This window comes from Poeciliopsis prolifica, unplaced genomic scaffold, assembly GCF_027474105.1.
Source record: "Poeciliopsis prolifica strain line A6 unplaced genomic scaffold, Auburn_PproV2 SCAFFOLD004, whole genome shotgun sequence".
Taxonomy (NCBI): domain Eukaryota; kingdom Metazoa; phylum Chordata; class Actinopteri; order Cyprinodontiformes; family Poeciliidae; genus Poeciliopsis; species Poeciliopsis prolifica.
This window is the reverse complement of record NW_026562379.1, coordinates 9,910,576-9,935,242: the sequence shown is the minus strand read 5'-3', so window position 1 is coordinate 9,935,242 and position 24,667 is coordinate 9,910,576. Positions and strand designations below refer to the sequence as shown.

The 24,667-nt window shown below is 37.7% G+C and overlaps 1 protein-coding gene across 1 annotated transcript; it reads left to right on the top strand.

Moving 5' to 3' along the window:
• The first annotated feature begins 387 nt into the window (after positions 1–387).
• LOC129359313 (myelin protein zero-like protein 2) lies at positions 388–24,667 on the top strand. Its single transcript, XM_055028856.1, has 5 exons — positions 388–674; positions 19,214–19,383; positions 19,702–19,912; positions 20,306–20,480; positions 22,646–24,667. Exons 1-5 carry the CDS (start codon positions 620–622, stop codon positions 22,806–22,808), a joined length of 774 nt encoding a protein of 257 aa, XP_054884831.1. The 5' UTR covers positions 388–619; the 3' UTR covers positions 22,809–24,667.

Sequence of the window (24,667 nt, the reverse complement as noted above, 5' to 3'; positions counted from 1 at the left end):
TATGGAAAAAGCATGAAAGAATGTTTTAAAAATAATGGCATAAAACATATTTTCTATAAAAACAAGTTTTACTATTATAGCCATTGATGTGTTACAGTAGGTTTGGTTTAGAATGAAATTATTTAACATGTATATGAATTTATCTTTAGTGATTGGAACTTAAGCTCTGTAATTGTTTCCATTACATGTTTGAGACTGATTAGATTTTCCAGCTCATGGTTTGTTTGCATGACAGCAGGCATGCGTTCCCGAAGCAGCAGAACTGGTCTGATGAGAAATCAATGTAAGCCTCGAAAAAATGCCTTCAAATCTTGTTCCTCTTCCTTTTTTTTTTTTTTTTTTTTTTTCACTCCGCCCGAAATTATGGTGGGAGGGAGGACACTAGAAGTCAAGTCTTTGAGGGCAGAAGACGAGCCAGGAAGCGTCTTTGGACAGGAGAGCTGAAATTGAGGACTTTTCCCATTTTTTCCCCCTCTTTTTTTCCTCTCCTCAAGGGGCATCCGTAGATTTTTGCCGCTCGGTTTTGTTGTCTGTGAGTCAGTCAGTCTGTGGAAGAAGGTTGACTAGGCTGGGGTTTGTTGACTCTTCTCCCCCACTGCTTAGTAGACTTTCCGACCAAATGTGCGTAAAGGGGCTCTATATTATCGCCGTCCTGTTTGGACTCGCAGCTTCAGGTGAGTGAGAGTGGAAACACCGTTATGCTTTTGGTTTAAAATGACGCTTGATGTTGTGTATCTAATTTGTTGATCTAATTTGACTTATCGAGTCAAAAGTTTCCATGCTGTGCTGTCTTTTTTTGGGGGAGGTGAGGAGTTAAAACAGAACTGGAAGACTATTTGGATATTCCATAAATAATCGAAGTTTAAAATAAAAAAACCGCCGTGATTTACTGTCCACTTGTTAAGACTCCGTGGGGACCCTTAACCTTCATCTCAATGCGCTGCTGTGCGTCATCGGGAAGTGGAGAACTTTGGCACCGTGGCACCGAGTGGGTCACTGAAGAATTCCTGTAAAACATCCTTAGATAGAACTTCTTTCTGGGCTAACGACTTTACCGGCATCAGAAGTCCGTCGTATTGTCTTTGTGTTTTCGCACAACCTCCCTTTCCTGCACATTAATGCGCATCCGTGCTTTTGTACGTATACGCGGAGACTCTGAAGTGGCCACTTGGACGCAGATAAGTCCACCTGCTTCCCGTTAGCAGGGGGTCCAGGATATGTCTTGGGATAAACGGTTATGGAGCACATCCTCCCATTAAAGCGCTCAGACGGCGCCTTAAATGTAACATGTTTTAATAAGTGCGCAAATGGACGCATCAGAGGCAATTCATTCAGCATACAGGAGGTTGTTTAACCTTGAAGTAATCTGCGCCTAGCCTTGTTAAGTGGATTATATTGATTGAACATTTCCATTCAGTGCCAAAGCACCACGCAGGGGTCCAGTGTAGCAGCAAGCTGCTTATGTTTACAGTGAACATGTGCCTGTGGATCCATCATAACAGTCTGACAGAGCCTGAGCAGCAGGATGACTAAATATTTGGATGTGGAAGGATGGCTGATCAAATAAGTACATGTCTATGTGGGAACTGATTGCAGCTCAGCAGTGTCTCAGTTCTCATGATTGTTTGCTCTAGAGTTTTCCTTCAAGCTTTGTTGCACTGGCATCCCACTAATGAAAGAAAACAGCACATGTCTCACTTTCATGACAGATGAAACACATGCACTAAATTTATTTTCATGTGTTTTTATTTAACAGCTGTTCCTATTGCATAATCTGAAATACTTTTTTTCCCTCCCTTTCTCCCTGCTGGTGTTTTAACAAGTGAAGGGTTTTCCTAAAGACATTTGGTTTTCATTATTGAACTTACAGAAAGACTCATGTTATTGCAAAACAGAATGGTGTTGCCCTAAGCTTTGGACATCACATGTACTGGAGATGTGACTATGACCTCATTCTGATATTCAGGGCCATAAAAACCATGATTCTTATAAAGTTTACCCAAATCTCTTCTGAGAGGCCAGAACAAAATAGTGCATAGTTTTGAAGTAATTTGAGAGATGATCTAAAATAAAAGATAAAGGCTTTTTAAAACATTTTACAACTGAATATCCAAAAAATTTTATGCTTATTTTCATTTAGGACCCATTTATGCCAAAAGCACTAAATGTCCAATGTAAAATAATGCCATCAGAAGTCAAGTGTTTAGAAATAGTCAACTTGAGCATAATTTAATTGTAGGAAGAATACATATGTTTAAGCTCTCATAGGTTGTAGGAATTCTCCCTGGTTAAAACCAAGGAACACAGCAGGTGGGTTAGAAATGCAGTTCTTGAGAAATTTAAACCAAACTTTGAACGACTCACTGTTCAGTCCATCGTCTGAAAATGGGAAGAATATGGGACCACTGCAAACTTACAAATGCATGGCTAAACTGAGTTGGGTCTGGAGGAGCTACAGAGTTCTCCTGTCTCAAGCTGCCCAGTTTGTCACAAGCTGAAGCAGGGAGCAAACAAATGGAAGAAAGTTAAATGAGAGCACAGTTTTTGCTGGTCCACCAGCAAAAACTGTGGCAAAAGTGTGCATCATCCTAAGCACATCATCTTCATTTGTGAAGTGTTGTGGTGAGAAGATCATCTTGGTTCTACAGTTTCAATTTTTAGAATTTTATTTGTATTGCAGTGAGGACGTCCCGTGTTAGAATCCCAGCTTCGCTTCTTTCTGCATGGAGCTTTTATGCTCTTCATATGTACGCAAGGGTTCTGTCTACATTTGTCAGCTTTCTCAATCAATCCAGACACATGACTGTTAACCAGTGAAAGTTATCTACCACTTCCTGCTAGTCTAACACATAAAATCCAGATAAAACTAATGGAGGAATGAATGTGGGTGTAACGTGACAAAATGTGAAGCGTTAAAGGGCTATGACTGCTAATGTAGGTTTTGAAAGATATTGCATTTGAAATTCTGATTACTATCTTATTCATTTAAAAGCTGTGTTAATTGCTCCTTCCTCCTTCCCAACCCCCACCATCACTGGGAAACATCAGTTTTAGATCTCCATGAAGCCCTCTCCCGGTTTTGGGTGTGTAACCCACACTGCTGCCCACAAGTTTCCATCCACCACAGTTAGAAATATGAACCATGAGAGGAAATGTGGTTTTATTTTTTCCGCCAATCATTGTACTGCACTTTTAGACGGGCCTAAAATTTCTGAAAATTGTCATCAGTGGTTACAGTTGAATTACATATAATGGATGTTGGTGTCAGCCATGCAGCCAGTTCTGTTGGAAGTCATCAGCTTCAACCCACACTCGCTCTGCAACATTTTACAAAAAAATAATTCATTCTGCTTTTACAGATCCCTCAGATAAGAATGTTTAACCAAATTCTGCTGACACATGTTCATATTTGACTACATTCTGCATTAATCCTATTCTTAAACTACTGAGTATGTTTTCATCTGAAACAGCCTCATACTTTACATACTTACCTCACGAAAGGACCTGCCACGCTTCCAGCATATGTTACCAATTTTCTTTTGGTGAACAAAGTTTCTTTCATGTTCAGTTCTGGAGGACTATAACATATAGTCCAGCGATACCTGGACTTCAGGCAGGTTGAAAAACTGCTGATTTTACTACTAGATATAATAGCCTGCATTATGTGAATTTGTTTTAAAACTTGTCAGTTATTCTAATAAATGATAAATGTTTAAATAACATGAAATTCCAAAACTCACTGCATCCCAATAGAAGGTATTGGGTATATCAGAGAATATAATACAATTTTGGAACTCACTGAAGTGTAGGGTTTTGCTTTTTAAAATAAAATATGTAATGAAGCAGAGATGAAAATAACAATTCAGGGGTTTCTGATGCTGAGTGGTGAAGGCTTACAGTTTCTGCTCATGCATGCAACCCCTGGATCTGAATAGCAGAGGCTGAAACAGATAATACCCTGATTAATTTTATTCTGTAAGATGTATAAACAAGATCACATCAAAACAAACAAGCTCTGTAAAACTTGGGTGAGTGAGCTGAACAACTAATCAAATGCTGCATCCGTCCATCCATTTTCTGTTCACCCTTCTCCGTAATGGGGTCGGGAGTTGCCGGTGCCTATCTCCAGCTATGTTCCCGGACAGGACGCCAGTTTGTCGCAGGGCAACTTAGAGACAGACAGGACAAACAACCATGCAAACACACACATATGGAGAATTTTGAACAGTCATGTTCAAAAGCCGGATTACCCGGAGAGAACCCATGCATGCACAGGGAAATCATGAAAACTCTGTGCAGAAAGACCCCAGGTCGGGAATCGAACCCAGGACCTTCTTGCTGCAAGGCAACAGTGCTACTAACTGCACCACTATGCTGCCTTCCAATGTTGCAATCAACAATAAAATTTTCAATAAACTAAGTGAGAAAAGTATGATCAAAATAATCATTAGGAAAACTTACAGTATGCATCTGTCTTTTCATTTTTTGATTTATGCAGTCATTTTCAGTAAATTAGAATATCTGGATACACATAATCAGTTAGATTAAAAGTACCTTTTTGAAATAACCTTTAAGCAGGTAGTTCTCATTTTAAATGCAAAAATAAATTTTTGCAATAAGAATTTCTTTTAGTTCTGATATGAGCTAAAATGTTGTGTTCATTAGATGTTACAGAAACTCATCTTAATTGAAAACTTTGATGTGTGTATTTAAATAAATGTTTTAAAAGCATTCTAATTTATAGAATATGATATTTTTTTCATAAATGGCACTATACAAATTGAAAACAGCTGCTCAGTGCTTTAGGCAATTAACTGCATAAATTTTTTGGTTCAAAGTTTTAATGAATTTTATTTTAGAATTTTTTGTCAGAGGAAAAAAACATATTTCATCACAATTTGGGGTTTAAAGGGTGAAAAGGCTGACGGGTGTTCCTGTAGAGTGTGTAGTGTTTTTTTGTTCTTTTAAAAATTGATTTAGGATACAGGCACCACCAGCCCTGTGGGATTTTACAAAGACCAGCGCGTGTAGACGTTAGATGGCTGTTGTTGTTTTGATTGTATCTGTAGGGGTTGGCAGCAAACTCCCAGGTGTTTTGTGACGGTTGAGCTTCTCTGATTAACGTATTTAATGTCTTTGCCATGAGACAGAGATCTGGTAATTTACACATCGTTTGCTCTCCTTTCACTCATTGAGCTTGTTATTGAGCTTGTAAATGGTGAGCTCAGAAGGAGGATGGAGACGGTGGCAGTTTTCCAAACGGTTTCAAATTGGTCCTACTTAACATTTTCCACAGTCCTTCAATCTTTCACTACATTTGTTTTAGAAATGGATTGGGTTGGCAGAGTTTCCCCCCAGAAAACCTGCTAAGCTCCATGGTAGGGCTGTCATCCAATGGCTTACTATTTTTTTGAATACATTTTTTTTAAAGTTCACTGGAAATTTGAAAATATCGCTAGGTAATTATGCGTTATTGACAAATGTTATTTACACCAACATAGTCTTTAACAAGGCAGACATAAAAAGGGCTCATTCATTGGGGCTTGCCAATAAATTGATTTTTATTCATTGGATTTTCTGTTTTTGAGGATTTAATTTTTGGAAAATCTGCATATTAAAACTGGAAATCAAATTTGCTTCTTGCTTGACTGTGGCAATGTGTAGGCTTGTATGAGGTCATACTTCCTTTAAAAACTTGCAACACAGAGAAAACTGTCATACTAAACAGTATCGGTACCACATTTTCTGGCTTACTGCTATTACTCGGTCTTAATTTCTTAAACGAGATTACTCTCTTGTCTCCTTTGTCTCGTCCAAACACAGATATCCACCTAAGTCGTTTTTAAACATAGTCATGTGTCTTTGTTGACTGTTGCTCTGTCGTTTTTATGTCTGTACTTTAATGCCTCTCTTCCCACAAGATTTTTCCTCTCCAGGCAGTAACATGAATAGCTCACAGGCTGACATGTGCCAGCCTGTCTTAACATACAAGTTTAGCACACAAGATCACATACTTTGCCAGTGACGATACAGCTGCTGTTGACTGTGGCATACCAAAACGATCACACAGACCGTGAGGCTTCAGTTGAACCTTGTTGAGTTTACTGTACAGGAGAAGCATCTTGGAGCTGTTTACTGGGATATATCTGCTATCTGTCTCTCTTGGCGCCTCTAATCTCTTCCATGTAGTGGGAACAGAAGAAAACATGGCTGTTTTTTCTTGACATGGGGTGCTGACACACCTTGGAGTGAGCCAAGCCCTTTGAGCTGAGTTGACAGAACGGCTTAAGTGTGCGTTGAGTCGACAATGACGTGTTAATACGCAAGGACAAGCAGCTGTCTGTGAAGTGTTAAAACATACCAAGGTCCTTGGCACCAAGTGCAAACAGGGAATTTGATTTTATTTCACACTGTAAAGTGTTTGGGTTTGCCACCGTGTGTACGATTTGAACACACACATTTATCTCCATCTCTGGAAAATACAAATTCTGCATTGCGACTAGTAACATTTTCTGTTTGCATTGCTGCAGTTTTACATTTTGTTTTTTGACCCTGTCCTCCAAGACCTAGGCACAAACAAGCAGATATGCATGTCAAAGCAGAACCCCTGGTAAATTTCCATATTAGTCATTATTTTCCTCTGAATTCCTTTCTGTTTGCTTTGTGACATTCGGAAAGCCAAGATGCATGTCCTTGTTGCTTGTAAGAAACTAGAAACATTAAGGGAAGATTAATAATAAATCGGTGTCAAAACCAGAAAGAAAAATATGATCCATCTTCAGTCATTTATTTTAAAATAGAAAGTAGAAACCAGATACAAACATGAATCCAATTAAAATTCACACATTTCTTCTCACTGCCTGAATTTAAATCTGACCAGACATCTCTTCTTTTAGGTTAGTTGGAATTACTAAAATTATTTCCATTGGCTAATTCAGAAGTATGCATACATTTGGCACTCCCTCACATACAGGAGTGTCCATATATCTAAAAAGCAAGCATTTTCTATTTTTCCCACATTAAAGTCTCAAATTTCTTTTTATTTATTTTCTGTGGTTTTGTCTTAAAACCAACACAAAGTACCAATTGTGTAGTGGATTAAAAACAATGTTTTGTTTTAGAGTTTTTAATGGTAAACATATGAAAAGTGTTGTTTTTATATTCGACTCTCCAGAATAAATACTGTGAAATGTCTTTGCTCTAACAATGTGCTGCATGTCTTTTGAATAATGTTTTCAGCAAGAGAATGAAATCTCTTTGCAAAACATCTCAAGAACAGTTTGGATGAAAGGCATCTTTGAACATCAAACTTAGTCTTTCCACAGATTCCTATGTGGCTTTAAGAAGTTTTTATTTTATTTTATTTGTTTTATCCATTGTCACCCTGTATTTAAATAAAACACTTTTCAATCCACTGTGACCAGCTTCACTCTCCCTTTTGAAGAAAATTCCCCAAACCCAATGCTGATTAAACACAACAGAGGTCTGGATATAATCAGACAAAGAAATAAATAAAAGGCTCAACACAGCCATTGGAGGTGCAGAAAAATCTGGAGCTAAAAACATAGTTTCTGAAAAAAGTCTGCATTTGGTTTCCCCACCTCCACACTGTCACTTAGTGGATTTTTCCACTACTAAGAGCACAAAGCTAAGCACTCACATCGTTTGCACATGCAAATAAAATTAGCATGTTAAAGATAACAGGAAAAAAAACACCAAAATAAATAACTCACAAAAGGGCTAATGCGACCAGCCTGCTGGTTTATCACACATTGGAATGTAAAGTGTGCTTTGTCATGCTTTGTAAAAAGACAATTTATTTATTATGAAAAAGTTTCATAAGCTGCTGAACAAGATATAACCAGTCACATCAACAAGGTACTTCAAGAAGAACTTAAGTTATTTAAAATGACTTAGTTATTCTCACAAGCTAAAGTTTCACATACTCTCCAATAATACGTTCCTGCAGTGCTTGAAACCACAGAAAGCCATGACAAAGCTGCAGGGTTGTTTGACACCAGTGACTTTTATTCATTAGTGGCGAGGCAGGAAGTTGGGCAGAACGAGAAGGGAAAGAAACGCAGTAAAATGGTCCAGGGCTGGGACTCAAACTTGGGACTACAGTGTTGAGGATTGCAGTTTCAGCAAAAGTTGCAGTCACTCTACCAACGAGGCACATGGCACCCGAGCTGCAATATTCAATGCTTGTATAACCTTAATTTGCAAATCTTGTCTTCCTTCTTGGAATGGACGAAAAGTTGAGTTGGGTTTATGTTATTCTTAGATTCAGTTTCTGACATTCCTGCAAACTGGAATATGGCAGAAGTAGCAGCCTCTGGCACTCGTTCTTTGTTCACTAATGTACATATTGGTTTGTACCGGAGGTTCTTGATTATTTCCCCACTGCACTTCTCTTAGATGTATCTGAAGCAAAGATCAGTGTGTGAAGATTCAGTTCGTCTGTCAGTAGTTATTAGTGCCACATCACAGATAACTCATTTGTATCATAATTGAAAAAGGTAATTTGCCTTCTTTAGGTGAGGAATGTGGAACCAATGGAACCAGAGTCACAGTTTAAGAACTATGTGAATATACAAATATAATTTTTTCTTTTTTTTTAAAGCCTTATTCAACCTAAAAACACAGAGACAGACTGTGCTTTTCTTCTTTAAAATGCCAGCCCTTCCACACCACATAATAAAACTGTTTGCAAGGAGCAGTTCTCTTTGTGACGAGCTTGGAAAATTGGTACATGCCCCTTTAAGGCAGCTTGCAACGATCAGAGGTCTGTACCTCCTACACAATGTGGCTTGTCCTCTCTGTGTATACTGTCATTTGCCTACTCCATCAACAGCTCTGGTGCAGAGAGGGAAACCACAGTGGGACTGGATCCATTCTGACTCACACCACTGTTGCACAAGGGGCATCTGTCTGTGCAGTGCAGTAGTAAATATGTTAAATTATAAGGTAGCCTTTGTTGGACTGCTTTTTTAAAAACCAGGCTCTTGTAGGCTGTGCTGGATTGAAGCTTAGACCCCCTCCTTCTATACCTCTCGCAAGAGTATCTAATCCCAGGGAGAAGTTGTTGAGTCAGCTGCTTGCTAGGAGTGGAAGGAGTTTGATGGATTAAATACTTATCCTCATTCACTCACTTCACGTTTCCTCTGGACACTGTCGCCTGATGAATTACAATTGGGCTGGAGGAAGTAGGAGGAGAGTGGAAGAAAGAAAGGAGGAGAGAGTTCAAAAGAGATTGATTTTTGGTCAACTGACCTTTAGACTGCAGTCAGACAAATTAGTCTGACATGTTTCTCCACCTTTGTCTTTAAAGAAAGTGGGGATGGAAAGCTTTAATAGCAAAACAAGTATGATGAACATTTTCAGTTTGAGGAAAAACGATTTAAATCCATTGCCTTTATAAAAAGCATTTTTAAAAGCTTTCTTTAGCTTTTGGTTGTTTTTGAGCTTTGAACAAGTTTACTAGAGACAGGTTCTCAGTTTCAATCTTGAAGAAATATAATTATGGATGTTTAAAAACACATGCGTGTTGCTTAATTTGTGTATTTGTTATTGTGAAAAAAAAATTTTTGGTATAGCAGAATCTTGATTGTAGGATGTGTTCTAAGCAGAGCATCCTCCACACGTCTTTGCTCCACTAGTAAAGAAATGCATTTGTTTTTAACTGGAGCAGCAAAATCTCACCCTGAGATTTTCAGTGAGAGAAAAAAAAATATTTATATGTAGTTTTTACATTAATCCACGTATTTCACAAATATTGGTACCTCTGTAATACTTTGAACAACCCTTTATGCACTTAATATTTCATTAAAATAAACAGATAAAGATCTTTGACTATTTGCTCCAGTTTGTTTTCATCTCCGTTCTTTTCAGCTCTGCACATATTTTGTCTTGATTTAGCAAAATATCTTTTGCTAAGTCTTTGGCTCATCATATTGCTGAAAGAGCTAGTGATGACCAGTTTTCATTTGAATCTTCTGGCATTTGAGTCCGTCATATCAGACACATTAATAAGTTTCCCTGGCCAATTGAAGTAAAAACAAGCCCACTTCATTAGATACTTGTACAGTGCTCATGAGGTACTTTTCCACTTTTCCAGTTTGAACACTTTGATTCAAACCAGATACTTGAAGCTAAAAGTCCAATCTTAGTTATTGTTTCTGTTAAATTTGATAAAGTCTCCAAATTTATTGTGATGGGGCCAAAAAAAGCTTTTCCTCTTTTATGACTTGATGCAGATTGACTTTTGTTTGTCCCTGTTCCAGTTTTAAGCATTTTTTAATCACAGTTGAGTTTAACCTTGTAGCTGTTTTAAAAAATAATCTCCTCGCGTATAAAGAATAAAAAGCATCTGCCATAGCTAGACAGCCCATTCTGCTCTTTTCCAAGACATCGGCCTCTGACACGTAATATTTTCCCCTGCCTCAGGGGAACAGGAAGTCTCAGAATCAGTTATTGGCCAAGATTGAGTGCATAAACAAGATTTTTTTTTTCAAACGCTCACAGCATACAGACATTAAATGTAAATGTAAAATTAGTAAAAAAAATTTTAAAAATACTTATTGAACTGCCATACATGTACGATCAACATGAAAAAAGTAGAGATTTTAAAACATTTTTTAGAAATATACTTTTATGGAATTATTGTTACAAATTTGTAATATTGTCCAAAAAACTGATTTTCTTTTATAATTAAATTAAGTTAAAGTTGGCTATCGATGCAGATTTGCAAATGCCAACTAATAGTGTTTCAAGTTGCATTTTGACTAGATATTTTCACCTCCCAGGCTGCATTTTCTTTCCTTTATGTAAAGAGAATGCCTGATTGAAGTAGCTCAAAAGAGAGATTGATTTCTGGTCAACTGACTACTGGCAGTTCATGTAGGCCAGGTTGATGCTGGCCTACATCAACTTCCTGCAGGCACTGGAACACTTTACATATCTATGTGCTATATGCTCAAGCAGATAGTTGTGCAAATGGATGAATTTTCCATCAATAATTGACATTATGTTTGAGAGAAAAAATTGTGAATTGGTGAATCCACAAATAGGCTGGAGTCCATTATATGGTTTTCACATTTCTAGCTAGCAAACATTGCATTACAGAAGTGCATCAATGTTGTATTACTGTAATTATTCCCAGCTTTTCCCATCTCTATATCACAAAGTTTATTTCAGCACACTGTCCATCTCAGGGGTTCCCTTCCATTACACCACTCAACACTGACCCACTCCCTCAGCTCTGGGTTCTGAAAACATGTTACCTGAACCGGCTTTTCCCAGCCCCCTGTGAAAGGCAAGCCTTGTACAAAGACAGAAAGAACCAAAACTGGCCTTGTGAAACTTCTCAAAAGAGCAGAACAGACTCTTTGTAAGAGACTCAGCTCTGTGCGTGTTTTGTTTCGTCTTAAAATGCGTCCTTCAAACGCGGGGAAGCAAAAAGGCTGGTTTCCTCCCATGGTCCTGTTGTTTCTGAGCCATGATTATGAAAGGAAATGCACAAAAACAGGCCATTTGGGACTTGGTCCTGGGTTTCACTTGCTGTGATTATGTGCCCTCCCCTTTCTTAAAGTCTTGAAGGAAGATGATTTTCAGCTCTGGCTGAACACTGTTTGTGTAAGCTGTTGAACCTAAACTGGAGTGAGGAGCACTTCTTTGTACATGGCTGTCAGTCACATACAAGAGCAATTTGCCTGGTTTATGTCAAAACAGGATAAATCTTAGTGTTTTCTTGCTAATTTGCCTAAACCTTTAAAAAAATACACTGCCTTTTTTCACATTGCAAACATGAATGTTGATGTATTACAATTGGATTTGATTTTATAGTAGAAAGTCAATAATAATTAAATCTGAATTTAAAAGACAATGTTGCTTGATTTTCAAGCTCTTATCTAGACTTTTAGACCTGGACCTTTTTTTTTTATTTTATTTTACACAGAGATAAGGTACAACATTTCATTGACCTTTTCAAAGGAAAGATGCATGGTACCAGTTTGTAGCAAAAATACAAATTTCCACTTGCATTTGCAGTCCCTGGACAGGTTGATGATAATCAACTTCAAAATAAATAAAAAAATGGTGCAAGTGACCTTTAGAATTCACCTAATTAGTGAAACAAAATTGAGTGTTTTAATCTCAGCATAAATTCAACTGCTCTGTGGGAGGGTATGTGGTTGTTTAGAGAGCATTAATGAACAAACATCATGTAGCTCAGAACACTGATGGGAGATCAAAGAATATTCATTTAGAATCTCAAAATGTAGTTGAAAAATGTGCTGCTAAGAAAACCATCGTTTTTATCATTTTTACCATGTAAATTTAATATTCGGGAGGATGCTAAGTATATGAAATAAAAGATGGATATTTAAAGCAATGCTAAAATAGTTTATTACTATGGCTGCAAGAGGGAGAAGACATAAGGTTCCTGCAGACAGAAAGTTTAGGTGAAATTAAATGTCTGGGTTTTGCTGATCCTTTGTAAAGCTCTCATAAATGTCACTACCAAGGCTGCTTCTGTAAGCTTAGAAGAGAGTGTGCCTCTGTGTCAGAGAATCTGACAGGCACAGATGTTTGTCCACTGTCAGTTATGTGTTAAAGGTATGACAACCAAATGGGAGTAAAAGTTTGGTTTGCATTGCTATTGTAAATGTCAAACCTGTTTTCAGACTATTCTGGATGTTGCCAGGGTTGCCTTTTGTCACTGATTCTAGTTGTAACTTTCATGGACAGAATTTCTAAATACAGGCAGGAAGATCCCACTTCAGACTTTACCATGTACTGTTGCTGACCTACATCAACTACCTGGAGGCACTGGGCCAGTTTACAACAGACTATGAAACAACTGAAATGAAGGTGAATGCCTTCAAATCTGAGGTTATTATGGGTTGTCGCCTCTAGGGTGAGTTGGCTGCTTCTACAAGAAAAAGAAATTCAAATATCTAGGGTGGAGGAAGCGTTGGAGGAAGACTGACAGGCTGCTGTAATGCACTGCTCTGGTGTAAGGTGGGGCAGAAGGGAAAGTTTTATTCCACCCTTTCCTCACTCATAAAACAATCTTTGTCTGCAGCTGGTTTCAATCCTAGAGACGGAAAAGAGAACTCTGCTCATTGAGTCATAGTCACTCTGTTTTTGCAGTATTTACATCAGGCTTAAAAAAGTCCAACCCGACTCTCCCTGACTTTAATTAGAGATCAGAGCCCAAAGTAAACCTGATACATTTAATTAAGATTTTATTGTTTTCGTTTTAAGATCATAATTTGAGTAAGCAATGTAACTTCTCCCTTTTGCAGGTTTTGTTTAACATCTTGCAGCTCCATTTTGTCGCTTGTTACCACAGGCTGAGTCAAGTGCAAGATGTGAGATTTATAGGATTGAAGCAGGGCTGTGTGCAGTGTGCTGCACTTGTTGCAGTCTAATAAACTTTCACATCTTACTTTCTTTCTTTCCTCAACAGGCTAAGCTACCAACTCCTCTGTTTTGACTATAAGTAGATTAATACAACTTCATATCCAGGATTCTTGTTTGGTTTTCTATGTGCTGGTTTTCTATCTGCATAAGAAATAATTTCCATTATGACTCAATAGTCTTAGGAATGATTCAGAATTCCTTTGGGTAGCTGAACAGAGGAATGTCTGAAAATTTATTTTTGAGCCATAATGAACCTGAAACAAAAACTTGAGGTGCTCTAAACACTTTCTATTAGCAATGTACCAACATCATGGTATGAAACATAAATATGTCAATTTGGCTACCCGCGTAAGAACTTGTCAACCCTGGTTTCCTCTAAATTAAGCCTTTTAATGAGTGAAATACTATTTAATATTCATTCTTCTTCTTCAGAAAGCTTTTCTTTACAGTAATGGGATCAAGGCCAAGCAAATCTAATCACACTTGAGTGAGCCTTTCTAATTATTTCACAGTGTATCAAAGTATTTACCCCTTTGGCCCCAGACAGAACAGTGAAGTGGAGCTGTTAGCACCAAGTAGTGTTGACAGGTAGAATAAAGTATGTTAATGGTTCAGCATGTTCATTGTAATGTAATATAGTGGCTGTATTGATAGAAAATATGGAGTAATGCCAAGTCCAGCAGTATGTTCTGTAGAGGCAGTGTGGGTGTATCAGCAATGAGCATCCTGAGTAACACACTCAGGAAATATTTACTTTGACCTTTTCCAAGTATTCCTGCTGCTGTTTTTGACTCTAAACATCTGCAGTTGCAAGGCAAAAATGCACAAATATACAAACATACACTTTCTGAGTTAGTGTTTGTATTTGAGATGCTAATCTGATCTACTTTCATAAAATTCAGTCACTGTGAGTATCAACTTGCTTTACACAGGGCTCCTATATGCAGTCCCACATCGTTTTTAAAAAGTATGGAATGTGATGTGTTTTTCTGGTCTGTGTAATGTGGATGAAGAGATATTTGTACTTGCAGGGTATTTAGGAAGAAAATATTAACACTGCAATTGAAAAATTGTTTCCTTTTTTCTCCTTCCATATTTCCTTCCCTTCTTCTTTCTTGTCTTTACCTCCTTCAGTCCTTCTTTGAGTTTTTCCACCTTTCCGTCTCTCCGTTGCAAATTATTTTCCTTCTGGTTTTTGTTCCTCGTCTCCTTTCTTCTTTTGACCCTCCTTTCTTACATCCTTTCATATGCCCTACCTTGTTTCCTTCCTTGCCCTTTCTGTCTACCTTTTATTCCTTACTTCCATGTGCTCATTCTGTCCATTTTAACTTTACCTTTTACCATTTCACCCTTGTTTCCTTGGTCTGTAAAAAAAAAATGTTGCACAACATTATTTATTTTAATTGGTGGTTAGTTTTGTAAGCCTCTTTCTTTATAAATGGGTCTTTTTTTTACTTAACCTAAGATCTTCTCACCTCTGAGGCCAATATGAGATTAAAAAGTTGCAGAAACAACCGCTGGATGCTGGGTGTGTTCAGCTCTGGCCAGACAGGATGTTCAGTCATAAACAAGTCAGTGACCTAGATTAGAAAGGTGGGGGTGAGGGGATACAAGAAATGCAAAAATAACATTGGCAATAAACAATAAGAAAAAAAACAAAAACAAGTATAATTATGCAAACTCAGTCTAAAAGTGCAGACAAACCTTTCCTTTTCCTTTTCATTAAAAAACACTATTGTCATCATGTTTTTGACCATTCATTTCTTCTCTCTTTGAGTAAATTAGTCAAATTCTAGGATCCTTATGGTCTTACTCAAGTAATGACATGCCATTTAGTTCCTGCTAATGACTGATTAATTAACGTTCTTGTACTTTTAGCCACTGGGAAAAATTAATAACCAGGGCACTGTCCATAGCTTAGAAAGCAATATCATTTTGCTAATTAAATGTTTTCCTTAGAAAACCCCTAATTAACTTTTAACTCTCAATCAGTTCAGTTTATATCAAAGGACAGTGTTGTTGAAAGCATTGTGCTGTATTCTTGTTCAGAGATTAGAGGTGGAAATTTCAATTTGTATGTTGTAAGCGGACTTAAGGTAGGACTGGGAAATTAAGTGCTATGGCATGGAAGTGCACTTTCTAATGGTAGACATGAGGGACAATGTAAACATGAGCATTGAAGTCATTTTAAATTTTATTCCATCGCTTTTCTAATCTTGCCTCTGGTCTTCAAACACCAAACAAGAATGTAAAAAGTGATGCATTTAACTTTGGGTTATGAACTCTGAGAAGCAAACATTGCAGAGATTAATCCAATTTTCTGATGAGTAAACAAGTCTTGGCTGCATGCTTCAATAGAGCTATCTTAGAGTCTTAATGAGACTCTTCACACCATTAGCACTATCTAGTTTTCAGACTCTTCTAAAAGCTATGCCTCCAAGAGAAGTCATTTATCAATCAGTTGGGATACTTGGGAATTTTACACTCAGACTTGCAAACTATAAGTAGGATACAATTACTAATATCGATGCCAATTACTTTATTGAAGTGTCCACAGGTATGAAGTGATTTGCAAATCACTTCATACTTCCAGTACAAAGAAGTATGTATCCAGTGCTTCTGTGATTATGCATTGTAACAGGAATTTCTTGTGTATCACCTAAAATATGCATCTGAAGCAGCTATTGCTCAAAGTCAATAAATCACTTTCTTTGTATTTCTTGGAATGACTTGGACACATTTTCCAACTCTAAAACACCTCAATAGCTTGTTCATATGCTGCTCTGCAGTATGAGATCTACAAAAACACAGCCTGCATTTAATCAGGCTGTGTCCAGTGGTTTAATCATAGAGGAATTTGCCCTGTATGATTTTAGGCTAAAAAGTGACATTAGTCAGACCTCTGAACAGTGTATGTGTTCAAGTGCTAGTTAGAAGTGCGAAGTGCTAGCTCATTTCCAGGGAGTTTGTGTCGTCAGCTGTGTCGTCAGTCACAGCTGGATGACGTACCATGGATATGTTGGCAGACGTTTTCATCTGGCTCGGGTAGAAATGCGTCTACTATATTGAAATGGGAGGATGTGTTGTGGCTCTAGCAGGTTCACATGTTAACTTGTATTCTCTGCCACTTTGAGAGCCTGAGAAATTATTTCAGTCCTTAGTGTGCTGCTGTTGTTGTAAATGACTCAATAAAGTTAGCTGGGTAAACTACCAAACTCTGCTTATGTCATATGCTTTTAAGTGATTCCAAATTGGAAAGATTTTATTTACACTAGCTGGTTGTTTTTGTTCAACATCACCCAACATCGTGAAGTTGTTGTTGTTCCGTTTTTTTCTTTTCTACTCTCTTTACTGTGTTAATGGAAAATGCCACCTATTTTATCATTGTCTAACAACATTGGTCACTTATTGTGTGAACAGATACCTCAGTGTCATGGTATTAGTCCTAGAAGTTGAAATTATTTCGGTAAATTTTATTTCTCTCAAGAAATATTAGGTAGGTAGGTTTCAACTTTCACTTTAAATTGTCTTTGAAATTGCAGCCCAGGTTTTGGTTGCAGAAAATCTGCGTGACATTTAAATTATGAGTCCCTTATTCAGATGTTTTACTTATTATTCTAACAAACTACAACCCTTGATAATGTAAATATTAAAAGAACATGTTTAAATATCTCTTATTTCCTTCAAGTGTTGAATCTACTGCAAATCATCACTATGAAACAAAATGCTATAATGGGCTGATACATTTTGTTTGAGATGGACAGTTAAATGGTGCCTTGACCATCCGCCATCCCGCTGCCATTTATTTCTTCTGCTCAACCTTAACAAAAAAGGTTGTAAATCTCATGAAAAATAAGCAATTCAGTCCGTACTCAGTGTTTTGAACTTATCAACATGAATTTAGGACGCACATGCGCACACAGACACCTGCATGCAAGCTAAGGAGGGAGTTATTACTGGCTGGACTGATAAAGCTGGAACTGATGATATCTGCTTAATGAACATGTTGGCTGTTAAATCCACTGACTTCAGTGCATCCTAACTGACTGCAAGGCAGCTGAAAAGCCTAAAGAACTTGGGGTAGAAGATGCTTGCTTCTCCAGAACACCGCTTGTTTTAACTAAATGATGGAAAGGATTCTTGCACTTTTTCTATCGCTCATTTGTTTGACCTACTCCCAGATTTCATCAGGCTCATTTAAAACACATTAGGCTGACAGAGCATTGTTATGGCCCCAGCGATGAGAGAGTAGTAGGTCTCTTAAATGACGAGAGGGAGCCCCTCTCACTGTCCTCCCTGTCTACAGGAAACACTGATAAGAAGCTGAAAATGCAGCTTAAAAAAGCCAAGTCCCTTACTGATATTTTTAGAGCTTGCTTCTGACTCAATATTCTCATTAACTGTAGTACCAAATCAAAATTTCAGTACAGTAAACAAGTTTTGTTGTGCATGAAGGGATACATTTATTCAAAGGAAAGATTGCAAGAATACAACATAAGAAGAGGTATAGAATTTGCACTGGAGTTGTGGAAAGGTGCTAGAATTACTAAGGGATCTTGTATTTTACTTAAATGAGTCTTGGCTCAACAGTCCAACTCTCATGGCATTTTGCACCTGATTAAACAATCATAAAACATAAATGAGTGCCTTGAATTATCAGACATCCTTCTTGAACTGCTTCTCAATCTCCTCTAGTCCATCTCATGCACACAAACCCATGAATCATCCAACTGTTTTTGTTGTTCATTTCAGAAATATGTTCATATATTGGTGGTGGGTGTGTATTTTCCTGGTGGAAGAGTTGATCTTGAATTATATTGATGGTCTGGATGTGACATTTTTTGTAAAACTGTTGTATACCAAATATATGGACAATTTTTTACCTTTCAAATTTGAATGGTCTTTTGAGCAACCTGTTTGTCTAAAAACCATCCTAAACAAAATGCAGACTATTTTTATTGCATGCATTTCTTTTTCTCTTACAATGTGGTTATAAACCAGAAGCACAAATAATTACTTGTAATTTATTCCCAAATATTCAGATTTTGTTGAACAGTGTATATCAAGTCAAAGAACCAAACTACTTTCAATTCATACAATAGTATCTGTGACATTATGTGCTATCCTCCTTGTTCAGCAGAGCTTCTGAACAAGGTGCTTAGAGTAGACAAACCAAGATGCAGCACAACTTTGAGTTGTGCTGCATCTTGGCAGACGGTCAGCTTACTGTTCTCCTGGGCACTGGTTTTAATAAGGCTCGAAATGCCTTCCACTATTCTTAGAGCATATATGGCTCCTTCTATTAATAGCCATTGTGATTTTGACCAGACAGCCCTCACATAAACTTCCCCATAGCCACAAGCCTGCTTTCTCAGTGGACTGCTTTGAAAAACCGTTGCTTCTTTTGTGATCTCTAGGCGGGGGGCAGGGGTGCAGTGTTATTGCCAGGCTGTACATCAGCAATAAATAAATGTGTTTCTAGGCCACTACATGCATAGCGTGTGCATCCTTCTGGACAATGCATGTAGTTAGAAGTGCGAAGTGCTAGCTCATTTCCAGGGAGTTTGTGTCGTCAGCCACCAGTGTGAAGCAAAACTGGTGCTAAACTTCCTCTTTGCTCTTACTTAGAATTGGTGAATTTCTTGCAGTAGCAGCAGATACACATGACTCTGGTCACTTTTCCATTGCATAAAGAGCTGATTAACATATTCATGGTGCATCTGTTGTTTTGAATTGCTCATGCTATTTACCTAAGAATGTAAACATTTCACTACATGTCCCTTTGCAGGTGTTTTGCAGGTGAACGGAATGCGTGTTTACACATCTGGGGACGTTGAGGCGGTCAATGGAACAGATGTTCGTCTCAAATGCACGTTTGACAGTTCAGCTAAGATCAACCCTGATCTTGTCATCATCTCCTGGACTTTCAAACCCCTTTCAGGAGGCCCAATCATTAGGGTGAGTTTGTGTCTGAGCAGAAAAAAAAGAGAACAAATCTCTCACCTCCATTGCTGTGTCAGAGTGCAGCCACCCCCTCATCTAACCAAAGGAAGAGGTGGTGAGTCATGAGGTTCCCAGGGGAGCATCTAAGACAGCCTGTCATTATATACCTTTGTGTCTGCATATTGAGATTTGATAGAATAAGAAGCAGCACATCCTAATAAGTCTGCACTTGTTGTAATTTTCTGTACAATATAATAAAGCTTACCCCACAATGGTAAGTTATTTTCTTTTTTGTTTGTTTGTTTTTTTTTTTAACTATTTTTCCATTTGTAGATTTTTCATTACCAGCAAAAACCATATCCGCCTCCTGATGGCATCTTTAAGAAGCGTGTCTCTTGGGCTGGTGATATCATGGGGAATGATGCCTCCATCATACTGCGGGAGGTCAAGTTCATCTATAATGGCACCTACACCTGCCAGGTGACAAATCCTCCTGATGTTCATGGCCCAGTTGGGGAGATTCATCTTCGTGTTGTCAAAACAGGTGAGCAGCAGAAATTTTTACCAAAAAAATGCACTCTAGGCATAAAGCTGTTGGTGAGTAAACAGCAAAAAAAATAATTTCACTTAAAAATACATGAAGCAATATGTGCGACTGGCCACTGCAAAACTGGGAACTTACAAAGACAATCTGCTGTATGACTCGAATTATTATAAAATTATTTAGCTCAGACTTAGGACTAAAATAATTACATCAGCCTTGTCTCACAGGCTTTTAAGGGAGAGCAAGGTTTTATCCCATTGTTTTTTTTTAAACTGCTATTCATGGCTCATCCGGTGCTAATTTTCTGCTTGACTTTAATGTTAACAAATACAGCATCTATTTTTCTGCACCTGCTCACCATGTCTTTTTCATTCATGTGTTTTCTTGTCACAGCTTCTTTCAATGAACTTCTCTTCCTGGTCCTGGCCATTGGAGGTGGCATCGCCGCTGTGGTCTTTTGCCTCATAGTCATCGTGTCCTGTAGGAGATGCAAGAGGAAACACAGACAGAGGCAGCTGGAGGGTGATGAAGAGGTTCCCCGCAAAGAGAGGAAAGACCCCACTGCGTGGTAAGACCAATGAAGTGTAGCAGATGAAGAGGGGGACTAAGAGGAGCAGAAGATTCACACGCTTTCTCTCTTCCTCTGTGAGAGACTCTGGGGATCAGGGCATGGTATGCTCCCTCTTGGGCTCTTTCCCTGCTTGATGCTTCTCTTTCTTCCTCCATATGGGACTTCTGCCTTTGGATCCTACATTTGTACTGGTAAAAGGCAGCTGTTGTAAGACAGAAAGTGAGGAAGAATGTGCCTTTATATAGAAAGTTCTAGATGCTGAACCTTAGCCATATTGCTGCTTAGCCTGTGTGGAATTACTATGCGCCTTTCATTTCACGAGAGAAACAACTGTTTTATCGATTCATCTTTTCCTGTTTAGCTAAATGGACCTCCAGCCACATTTCCTGTTTGGAGTAAATGTTTTGATGATGAAGATGTAGAACAATGGTGTATTCTTGCTGTTTACTTCCCTACTAATACAATCCAAGCTCCCTTGTACAAATGCAGTACATGACACGTGTTAGATATATTATTTCAAGAAACAATAGAAAAATTGAGCACTTTCCAAGCTTCCAGTGAAAATGTATTTGATCACTTTATAAAAACCCTGCACAAAGCTCTGATAACTTTCAGTGGAGGTATGTGGCGACTGTCTGATTTAACTTCTGGGGTTTGCTTATAGTGGATGTTAAAAGTCTGCACACCCCTGTTAAAATGCCAAATAAATAAAAAAATATGATCAATCAACATTTTCTATGCAGTTATATGTACATAAGCTAGCAATCAAGCCACTTTCTTTATTCAATTCCAGCATTTAGTCTTCTCAGAGAGACACTGTACAAAGACTATGAAGACATAAGGGTGAAAACACTAACAGAATTGTTTTGTTTTTTCTTTGCATGGGATGGAACAGTAAGGCCACCTGTAAATAAATGGAGAAAAATGGCACACCCGTGACAGAAAATAAAATTGATCTGAAGGGTTTCCAAGACCTTCACATTGAAACTGAGCTGGTTAGAGAATCGTCTGTCTTGTACTTTTGTGTGTTATACGTTATAACATCTTGTATTCTTTATGGACAAAGTGTAAAAAACTGAGAAATAGAGCAGTGATAGCACCAAGACCTGGGGTTTATTTTTGGGAGACGGCACTAAATTAAACATCTTAAAAAAATCTCCAGGTGTCTGAAGGATTTTTTTTTCAGTGAACCTGAGAGTTTAAGATGAAGTGTGTTTTATATCACACATTAAAGACAGCAAAACAGCTTAATGAGAGAAAATATGTTTTATGGCTTTGCTGTAGTTTGGACATAAAAATCTGAGGAGGTTCCGTAGAGGGTTGTGGACTACCGTTGAATCTTATACATTTGAAGAGCTTTTCCAATGCAGAATGGAAAGAAATTTCCAAGTTAAGATGGTGGATGCTCACTTACTCCTACCACAGAAAACTGAATGCTGAAATTGAAAAGTCAAATGTTTTGAAATTGTTGGAACGGTTTATGATTTCAACTTTTATGTACATACACACTAAAACCAGGAATTATAACAGGGGTGTTAACAGTTATAAAGCCACTGACCATTTCTATTGGAAATCACTACTGAAGTCATGTTACTGTGTTTTTTTGTTTGCTACTGTGTTCTTATTTTTGTGATATGATAAGTGTCTTTCAATAGTTATACCTGATTGTAAGCACTTGTTGGAAACAGACTATTTTTAAATCTTAAAATATTGTACAAATTTACAGATAATTGCAGCTAATTTTTCTATTGACTGATTTTGTTTTTCTTTTTTTTTTTACATTGTCATTTTTATGTAGCATTTCTAATAGCTGGTTGTCTGTTTCTTGGGGACCTAAGGTTTTTCTTCCAATTTGCTGGGTTTTCAGATCTTTCTGTAAGGGTTGCTTTAATTCTCACCACCACTAGTGGAAATCACTTTTTTTTTTGGTAATATTGTTAGTGATCATATTTATTGAAGCTTCAATAAATAAGCTTCAATAAATAGCTTCAAAATACATCATTCATTCAACAACTTTGAGAAGGAAGGACAAAAACAAATGCAGATGAGTGAACAGATTTTATCCAAACGTTTCTCAGCCCGACCCATGTCGATGCTAATCGATTGTATCCTGCTTCTGTGTTTGTATTTATTGGTCTTGGTGTTTTCCTACTTTATCCCAGCCACCCATCAAAGGCCATCCATCTCTACCTGTCAGAGACATCTATAGAGATTGATAGTTCAGATGGCATGATCTCAGACCCCAGCACTGGAGACCCAAGCTCCTCAGAGGATGATGATGATGATGATGATGATGATGATGATGTTGGTGATGACTCTGACTGAGAAGGACCAAACACAGATTGGAATGCTGATGAGATCCCGTCAGGAAACTTGCTGGAAGGAGGCTCTAAGGGTACATTTGGATTTCACTCTTCTGCTCGGCAGAGACTTGCTGAAAGCAAAGTGAGAAGATGAAGATTTGAGGAAAAATGGAGAATATAAATCTTTTGGAGGAAAAAACAAACAACAAAAATAAACAAGATTTCTGTAGAGAAACAGTCCTAAAGAAAACAGCCTTTCTGTTTGGAGGCTCCATAAATGTTTGAGGAAATGAAACAGTGGATCAAACTCAAACAAAACCCTAAAGCTTATGTGCCAAACTGGATTGTGGACTTAAAGCTGGCCTAGTAACGTAGAGGGTATGTTTAGCTTTTGTTGGAGCTTTCTGCTGGTTTACACAGAAATCCTCTTAGCAGAACAAGTGTTTGCTGTAATTCTGAGCCACACAAAGTGCATTATATTTCGTGAGTTGTCCAAAGACTGTTTGTAAATTGGAAATATCTCCAGTCATTTGTAGAGATGTGCACATAAGTCATATGATTGACTTCAAGCTTGATGTGTGCTGACTGATGACTATACCCAAACACTAACAAGTCCAGGTTACAACGCTCTTTCATGTTGATGCTGTTATTGGTGAAGTAGGCTGGGTTGGCTATTTTCAGTATGTGACGTGTTTAAAAATGAAGTCAGAACATGGAGATGTAAGAACCTACCTAAAAGGAAACCTGTCAACACTTGTGTGGAGTTTTTTGAGGCTACAACAGAGTGAGATGGAACAATACTTTCAGAAGGTAACAGGAAGGCTGAATGTAAAAGACCAACATTGCACTCTTGAATCCTTTGGAACGCTTTTCAACCTCTGTCTGTCATGAGAAATGATGGATTAAGAAATCTTGGCAGCCTTTTGAAAATCTCAAAGATTTGGTAAAGATCTGCTTTCTCCAGTGAGTGCATGTGGAGAAAGCAGATCTTTACCATATCTGATTTAGTGCTAGACAAGGTAACTGTGTTGATCTCTAATAAAAGATCAGAAAGTCGGTTTAAAATGTGATTGACTATTTTGTGCTTGTTTAAAAATATTTGTAAAAACAAACTGAACTTCCACATATTCAACTGGATTAATTAGTCTATCTTAGAAACTGGTTGTCCCTGCACCTGTTGTCCCTCATGTATTTTGGGAGAAGGATGGTGAAAAATACTGCTGTCGTTCTTCCGCCACACCTGTCCTGTTTGCATTAGAATTAGTTGGTGTCCAATCCCTTTAATAGGCATCTTCAGTCTTGTCAGAAAAAGCTTAATTTTAGTTTTTTCCCCTAAATTATGTCCGTATGACAGACCATGCCATACTGTTTTGCTAAAAATTAACACGTTTTCGAGAAGTTTTTTTTTTTATTAGTAAATTTAAAGTCCTAAAGCTTTAACTAGAGAATTGCATCCAAGCAAGTTGAATGAGAAACAGAATACTTTACTTTAAGACTTAAGTAATACTATTTGTCACATCAAATTTCTCATATTAAATGGTAAAAATTTGATTTATTTTTTCTTCCGTCTAAAAGCCAAAGATTTGATCTGTGGGAAGCAACCACATGTACACAACGGCCCTGAAACGCATGTGGGAGTGCACAGTAAGATCTGTAAACCCTTTTTGATTGCAAAATGTCCTTGAAGGCCTGTGCTCTATTCTTTCATTTGTGAATGCATTCCAACTAACAAGTGTTAATATGCCCGTATTTCAGATTTTTTGTGGCAGATTTTGTATTCGTGTTCAAAGTGTTTTAGATGTATAAGAAACTGTTACATTTGTATTTGTAATAGAACTTTTATAAAGAAAAAGTTTTCTAATAAAAAGCCTTTAAATCTTT

Coding starts and splice junctions, on each gene's coding strand:
- LOC129359313 (XM_055028856.1), top strand. CDS start 620: ATGTGCGTAAAGGGGCTCTATATTATCGCCGTCCTGTTTGGACTCGCA. Junction 675..19,213: donor GTTTGGACTCGCAGCTTCAG/GTGAGTGAGAGT, acceptor GTCCCTTTGCAG/GTGTTTTGCAGGTGAACGGA. Junction 20,481..22,645: donor AGGAAAGACCCCACTGCGTG/GTAAGACCAATG, acceptor ACTTTATCCCAG/CCACCCATCAAAGGCCATCC.